The following is an 8,727-nucleotide window of genomic DNA, read 5'->3' as shown; positions in this document are numbered from 1 at the left end:
TAGGCATATACACAAAATATATTTCACTTAAATCATTGACAGATTAACAGAACGGTTACGGTTCATTGTGTTCCAGCCCTGGTTTGGAAGGATGACCACCAAGAGATCTTGGAAAAATGTATCAATCATCTGGTCGAACCACCTATCCTCGGATTCCCGGACTTTTCGCTGCCCTTTATTCTTCATACGGATGCCTCAAACCAAGGTCTGGGGGCAGTATTGTACCAAAAGCAGGGGGGTAAGCTCCGTGTAATAGCGTATGGATCTCGGACCCTCACAGCTGCCGAATGAAATTACCACCTCCATTCGGGTAAATTAGAGTCTCTCGCCCTCAAGTGGTCAATAACGGAGAAATTTAAATACTACTTATACTATGCACCTACATTCACAGTCTTTAGCGATAATAAACCTCTCACGTATGTACTATCCAGTGCAAAACTCAATGCAACCGGCTGTAGGTGGGTAGCGGAGTTAGCGGACTTCCATTTTTCAATAAAGTACCGTCCTGGCTGAGAAAATGCAGATGCCGACAGTTTATCAAGATTGCACAGAGGAAATGTCATCAGACTGCATTGCAGCCACTGCACATGCTGTAGACGTACAGGAAGATGTCTCATCTTGGGTAGTATCTGCTTCGTCTCCTTGTTTGCCTGACAGGGATGACAATGAGCCTCTTCCTGTGGCTGAAATACAACAGAGTCAAAAGGAGGATCCACACATCGGGCCTGTAATAAAATATAAATGAACTGCTATGCGACCTCGTGCCCAACAAATGAAGTCTCTTACCCCTCAGAGCCGATGTCTTCTTCGTGAATGGGAGAAGCTTCATTTTGATGAGGATGGTATCCTTAAGCAGAAGACAGCCAATCAACACCAACTTGTCCTACCTGAAAGATACAAGGCAGTGGTAATGAAGGAATTGCACAATGGGATGGGTCACCAAGGGGTTGACCACACGACATCACTGATCAGAGACCATTTCTTTTGGCCCCGTATGCAACAATATAATGAACATTATGTTGCAAAAAGCTGTCCTTACTTGAAGCAAAAGAAGCCTTGTAAGGAGACAAGGGCTCCTCCCACTAATATTATCACAACCCAGCCTTTTGAGCTTGTATCTGTTGACTTTCTTCATTTAGATAAATGTAAGGGGGGATACGAATACATATTAGTGATAGTCAACCACTTTACACGGTTTGCGCAGGCGTATCCTACAACATCAAAGTCTGCTGAACGGTAGCTGATCGCCTGTTTAATGACTATGCCCTGCGATTTGGATTTCCGAGACGAATACACCACGACCAAGGTGGTGAATTTCAAAACCAGCTTCTAGCCCAGCTGACAAAGAATTTTGGTGTCCTCAGTTCCAGAACAACGCCGTACCACCCGCAAGGGAACGGTCAGATGGAAAGATTAAACAGGACCTTACTTCAAATGCTCCAAACATTAACAGACAAGCAAAAGACGAACTGGAAGGAACCTCTGAATAATCTGATCTTTGCATATAATAGCACCAAATGTGAGGTAACAGAATTCTCACCTTTTTATCTTCTTTATGGCCGGCATCCCAGACTACCAGTGGATCTACTCTTTGGTTTGTAAGAAAGCACTGGAACAGTGAGCCACCAGGAATACCTGCAGAGATGGATAGAACAGATGCAAGAAGCACATGAAATAGCAAGAGAGAATGTGGAAAAAGCAGCATTGCAAAGTAAAAAACATTACGATAGTAAACTGAGAAGTACATCCTTGTTTCCGGGTGACCGTGTACTTGTTAGAAACCTGACACCAAGAGGAGGAGGCATGGGCAAATTGCACAACCACTGGGAAGAGACCATCCATACTGTCGTGAGGCCAATGAAAGAAGATCTCCCGATTTATGAAGTGAAGCCAGAGGTAGGAAAGGTAACCTCTTGCTGTCATGTGATCACCTGCCAATGGAAGGGCAATCTGACAAAGCTGCTATTTTAGGAAAAAGGATGACAAAGCAAAAGAGAAGTGATACTGTAAAGACTAATGAACATGAAGAAGAGGATGAGAACGAGTTCTGTCTTTATTACTCACCAAACCAGCAGCACCGTGGAGAAGGGAGTGACGGAAGTGCTGACAAGTTAGAAAGGGAGACAAGTGGACTGGCTGGGCATACTAATGATGTTGAGAGGGTGGGAGAGGAAGTAGACACTACCGAGTTTTCACAGGAAGAATGCCCTGGTGAAGATGATGAAGGAGAGCTGATTCAAATTGAAGACTCTTTAGGGATGGAATACTGTGAGGAAGAACGTTTTGAAGTTGAGAGCACAGTATCACCTTAGCCATGCAATGATTCTACATTAGATGAGAGACATCCTAGACCTCAGAGAGAAAGACGAGCCCCTCGACTGTTCACTAATGATCATCTCTGAACCCCCACTTGCTATAATACAAGCTGTAGTGGTGAAGTTCAGCAGTATCCGAATATGCCTTACCTTGGGCAGCAAGCACTTCCACCATGGCCAAGTCCAGTACCATTTTATAATCCCTACCCATATCTTGTGTACGGATATCAGAGATAGACTGTGGCATAATGCAGGCTAAGAAAACATTGATTTAGTAAAATCAGAATAGCCCATGTGAAAGGAAACTTAATAAGATTGAAAAATTGTGAATTACAAGATGTCGGGACTACATCTAAATTTTGAGGGGGAGTGTGTAGAGGTTTAAAAAGATCGATATGATCATAAAAAATATGACAGAATCAATGTGATTTAAGTGTAATTTTTGGAGTGTCCACTAGGGGAAGCTCTGCTGTGCGTCACAGCCAATACAGACTGATGCAGATACAACAGCATGAGTCCGTGTCTTCATTTATTAATGTCTATTTTCTCCCTTTATCAGGTTGTCAGGTATGAAATACATAACAATGTATTTTCATTATGAGTTAAAGCGATGTAGTTGTCATGAGACTGGTTATCTCCGTGAATATATGTGAAAGCATGGTGTTTGATGCAAACAAAGACGGTAATGTTACCTATGCTAATTGGTATGCTTAACATGCTAAACATTAGGGTAGAGAATATTAAATGAGATGTATCTCATAGTGGTTTAAGTGGAACAAAAGGGTATATTTGTACAATGTTAATTGAAAGTGAATGTTATGTGTAATGAAGTTCATGTTTTTTTGTTTTTTTTTGTATTTCATAATGAGTTCAATGATTTATAATGGACTGTTGAAATAGTGTTTCATCGAGTTGGGACTGAATCGTTATCTCATTCATGAAAAGCAGAAAAAGTTACTGAAGAACAAATTGATATTGAACACAAAAGAACTGTATTATTATCATATAGGAAATAACTCATATTGCAGATGAAAGAGGACACAGACAGAAATGTGTTAAGTTATGAATGTTATAGAAGAAGTGATGTATTTGTATTATTGGCTTCAAACACATTGATGTGATTGAATGTACTGATGTATTCATTTATTCACAGTTTTGTTATTCAATATTTGTTGATGAAAGAAAGACAATACAGACTGATGCAGAGACAACAGCACGAGTCCGTGTCTTCATTTATTAATGCCTATGTTCTCCCTTTATCAGGGTGTAACATTTACAGTTTATGTGATCTGGATCTTGATTTTATTTTTTATTTCTTTGCCGGGAGGCACGCGGTCTATTAAGAGCGTCTACGGTAGTTCATGTTGGCCAAAACACACAAGGAAACGCGTTGTGAAAAAATATTGTCGCAATCACAGACATTCGCATTCGGCCGGGATTAGTTTTCTTAGAGGATCACTGAGTTTGCCGAAAAACAGTAGGTAATTTGCTCTGGAATAATTACAGAGGTTGTGTGAGAAAAACACAGATGTGGCAGATTCTGACGGGATTAAAATCGCAAAGTACATTGCTGTGAAACACAAATTTATCTAATGACCCCCTGGAAAACTAGTCATGCCCGAATAGGGCTAGACCCTAAAATTATGCCACATGCAAATGAGCTTCTCTACTACTTGTGAAATTGATTTAGTTAGGCTATAATTGCTATTAGTTTTCTAAAACTCACTGCAAAATCCTTATTTGTTTATTCAACTATGTGCGAGTTGATGCAAAATAGACTATAATTAATAGACAATAACAATAATTAATAGACTATAATTAATGTTATTTGTTATTATATCATTATATTAATCTTATGTATACATAATAAATAATACTATCACTCATATACAATTAATACAATTTTTAAATATTTAAAAAAGTGTTAGATTATTTAGATAAAAGTGGGACAAATAATTACAGAACAATGTAGTTCTAATTTTAGTAAATTAATAAAATAATGATAGGGGATGCATGATTTTAAATACAGAACGATCCCGTATTTTTTGGGACAGGTGGCAACCCTTTATTCACTGCAGTAATTCAACGAAACGTGCCACACATGAGTCAGATTACCTCGTGTGCGCTTACTTGGTCTTTTAATCCCCTCACACAAGCACCAAGCACTCGCCAACTAAGGCATCTATTGTAAAAATGGACACAAGTTTTTGAATGGATGTGAATGGAGGAGAGGCTTTAGAACGCTGAATAAAATTATAAAGGTGCGTTAGACTGCAGTGGTAAAAGTCCGTTCATTGGCACTCGGAATACTACCATAAAAGGTAGTGGTAAATGTTCTAGCCATAAAAAATAAGCTTTTTTTAAATGCTATTGGAGCATAAGAAACAACATTTATGAGACAGTTGTCAGATTTCATTGGTGATTTCAAATATGAAATTTAATCGTAAGCTTTGCGAACAGTTTTGGAGAATTTGATATTTCCCCATTCAAAGAGAGAGGAGCTGCACTTGTAAGCTCGAGAGGTGTTTCAAAGATTGCCGCCGAGTGAAATAACTTGTCTTAAAGAGCAGGTCATATGGGTTTTCGAAAAATATCTCTTTTGCAGTTTGTAACGTAGCTATCCTTCAATGTAAAGAGTCTGCAAATTTGTTAATCAAAAAAGTGCATGATAAATAAAGATATTGTCTCTCAAAAGAAAGAGTCGACTCAAAATCGCCTTAACGAGTCATTATATTTTTACCGATCTACGTCACTGCGTAACACATTTGCATAATCCCCGCCTGCCCGCGAAATACGAACACTCTGACCTGCCCACAAACACTTGCGCTAGTTAGTGTGTTTACATCATGTCAAAAAGACGCTGTGTTCAAAGATACCACACCACAGCACAGCACTCGCACAGCCACCATTTTTGTTTTGTTAAGTGTTTGCAGTTAGCAGCTAAACTTTAGCTGTGGGCACGATTCGCTTGCATAAGTGTTAAACAAAAAATTTTATGTCATTATTTTAAGAACGGATTGGAGCACTATTGTTTTATGTAAAGGTGCATGCTAGGGTTGCCAGGTTGTCACAACAAAACCCACCCAATTGCTACTCAAAACTAGCCCAATTGCGGTTCCAATTGTTAAAATTCAAGTTCCGGGGTATAAAATACACACTTTTTGTTGGGGTTCCCCTGGTAAATTTGCATTCCATGGGCTAAATATGACGTTATTGTGGTCGCATCAAACCGCAACATCAAAAACAACCGCGGACTTGGCAACACAGATGGTAGCGCTCGATAAATTGCTCAAGTACTCCTCTCTGTGCCAATCACAACAGCTGACCAATCAGAGCAGAGTAGGCTTATGGAAGGGAGGGGTTTACAGACCTTACGCTCAGAACTGCTTCGAACGAATGGTTTTGAAATCATGGACAAATGACATGTATAAATGTATATTTTGTAAAAATTACAATGTTTTCTTACCTTAGATGCATTTAACCCTGTTGTAGGGGACTCCAACACAATATTAGGACACTTTAAACTTTAAACTTTAAACCTGCTCTTTAAAGGGACTTTGATTCAAAATCCATTTGGCTCAGAAATCTGAGGGGGCGTGTGCGATTTCTACCTTTATAATTTCTAATTAGCCATTTAAAATTACTCCTATGAGTGTCTGCACGTATAATAAAATTTATAACACTTTCCTAGATTGTCCACTGTCCGTGGTGTGAAAATAATGGAGATTGATTCATGTGAACGAGGCTTGAGATAGAGATGTGAAGGGCCTCAAAGGGCCGGTTTGACTCATGACTCTAGAGGTCTGTGAGAAATTTGAAAGAAATCAGCCACTAGGTGGCGCTATCGGGTTTTATGACACACAGTGTTTCACACACACACACACAATATTCATATAATTTGTTAGATTTCCTCATTCTGAACAACTTTGTCTCTAGAACCACTGCTATTTGACATTATTTAAAAAAACTTACTTAAACTATTTCTTACTACTTTTTCGAACTCATCCTAGACTCATCCTTTGTTGGTCTTATGGCTTCTATTTTTCTTCTCATTTGTAAGTCACTTTGGGTAAAATTGCTTTTCATTACTCATACAATAAAATAAGATTTTGATCACATCACATGCCCCTAAGGCTGATAACACACAAATGGGTTGAACAGACACTCACAAACCATGAATGAATCTAGCGATCCACAAGCATCCACAATATATTTATTTACTCACAGAACAGCATCAGTCAGTGTGATGGGGAGATTTAAGAGAAATCCACTAAATGCTATGAACTGTAAAATTTAAAATTATATTACCATTTAATTGTTTAAGACCAAAACAAAATGATCAAAGTATAAGAAATGTGTATTTCTTCAACAGGCAGAGAACAAGCACTATGGAACATCAGAAGTCAGTACAGATCAACACCTACAACAGGAAGTGTTAAATAAAAAAATTAATCTATTTCACAGACTTCATCTTAAAGGCAGACATCACAATAAACTGACAGCTGCAGATGTTCTTCAGTTAGCACATTCATTACAGTCCCATGAGTATTGTGCTGAAAAAGAGCTGATTCAGACTTTCATACAAAAACTACTGATGATGAACTACAGAGCAAGATACCTCAAAACTAAGGAGAACAATGAGGAAGTTCACAATGATCAAGCCAGCTATGATTCATTTAAACAAGGGGCTGATTCTGATGATTTTTTTTTCAATTTAGGGTCAGTGTCTAATGAAGAAACAGGCCCATCTGAGAAAATCCACCCGATGGATGTTCAGATGGCCGTGTTTCATTGTGCTGATGGTTTCCTGAAGCAGCTGATGGTCACTAAACTGTCCCAGTGTCAGTACGCTCTGCCTCTGCTTGTTCCTGATCCATTCACACAACAGATTGAGTTTCCTCTCTGGACATTCAGACAAATCAACAAGAGCTGGAAGATGAGAAACACCAACAATGAAGCCATCAGTCAAACCGAGCCAATCTACAAGGCAGAAACTCCAATGGTGTGTTTCTTCAGGTTTGGCTCTGTGTCTTCATCTAAGTCTCAGCTAATGAACAGTCTGATCAATGAGAAACACAACACGTATTTCCACAGGAACTGCCCAGGCAGCAGCAGAACCAGAGTCCTGATGGATGGAGTGGTGGAGATCACCTGGTTCTGCCCCTCTGGATCATATGATGATAAATTCACTGAGTGTGTAGCGTTCTGTAATCTACACGGTGATGCAGGAGACCATGAGAAACAGCTGCAGATCCTCACTGAAATGAGCTCAGTCAATGTTGTCCTTCTACCACAACTTCAGAAGAATGACAGAAGCATGACAAAACTTGAAGAACTCTATAAGGGCTCAAAGCCACTCATTTGTCTTTTTACTGAGGATAAATCTGCTGTAACTTTGTTGAAGAAAAAATATAAGATTGGTCTGAAAGACAGAAATCAGTCAGAAGTATCTGGTGAACTCAGAAGAGCTATAAAAGATTGTCTCTCAGAATCATCTTCCACTTTCAGACTTAAAGATGTGTCGAAACACTCAGACATCAGAGTAGATGAGGAAGATGATGATGACTGCAAGAGAGGAAGAGAAGCAGCACAGCAGATGATGAGTTTACTGGAGAAGAAAGATCTGAGAGAAATCAAAGAATCGTTTCTGCCTCATCAGGGGAAACTGTGGCATCAGTGGAGTCAGACGAACAAAGAACTACATCGACCTAAAGGAGATGAGATAGAAATGGACATCAGCAGAAAACAAAAAGAGATGAAGAATATCCGTGAAATGCAGCATAAAACTGATATCAGTGAGTTTATAAAGTTCTTCATTAAAGAAATTACCTCAGATACTGGACATACGATGTTTTTCATTAAATGGCTCGGAATACTCCTGGATGAATATACATCTGCTGACTTGTTTGTTCTTCATCACAAATATTATGAAACATGGTCAACGGTTTTAAAACTGAAAGAGAAACATGAACCAGAAGAGCTGACAGTTAAACAATCAGAACTTGAGAGAATATCTGAGGATCTTCAAGCTGCAGCCCTTGGTTTGGAGCACATCATGAGGGAGATCGGTCAGATCTATGAATCATGTTCATCTGTTAATGAGAACAAGAAAGACCTGCAGATTCACTTCTCTTCTCTCCCGAGTCTTGCAGCAGAGATGATGGGACGAGATGAAAACACAGATGAACTTTGACTTTATTCTGGTTGTTGATACTGAAGGTCTTCATGTTCTAGAACTGGCTGGAAGATCAACAAGACATCATGACAATGAATTGGCCACATTTGTTGTTGGTCTTGCAAATCTGACCTTGATCAACATCTTTGGAGAAAACCAAGCTGAGATGCAGGAGATTCTTCAGATTGTTGTTCAGGCCTTCATGAGGATGAAGAAGGTCAGACTGAATCCCAGCTG

General features: G+C 39.3%; 1 protein-coding gene across 1 annotated transcript in view; it reads left to right on the top strand.

Annotated features, from left to right (window-relative positions):
* The first annotated feature begins 1,979 nt into the window (after nt 1–1,979).
* Nucleotides 1,980–8,727, top strand: part of LOC107746647 (interferon-induced very large GTPase 1-like) — an 8,787-nt gene continuing 2,039 nt past the window's right edge. The window contains exons 1-3 of the mRNA XM_016560942.1: nt 1,980–2,300; nt 6,688–8,488; nt 8,550–8,707. Of these exons, the coding sequence (XP_016416428.1) occupies nt 1,980–2,300; nt 6,688–8,488; nt 8,550–8,707 (2,280 nt within the window). The remainder of the gene's footprint in view (nt 2,301–6,687; nt 8,489–8,549; nt 8,708–8,727) is intronic.

The sequence above is a fragment of the Sinocyclocheilus rhinocerous genome, unplaced genomic scaffold, assembly GCF_001515625.1.
Source record: "Sinocyclocheilus rhinocerous isolate Xijiao unplaced genomic scaffold, SAMN03320098_v1.1 scaffold3606, whole genome shotgun sequence".
Lineage (NCBI taxonomy): Eukaryota > Metazoa > Chordata > Actinopteri > Cypriniformes > Cyprinidae > Sinocyclocheilus > Sinocyclocheilus rhinocerous.
This window is presented reverse-complemented; position numbering and strand designations above follow the sequence as displayed.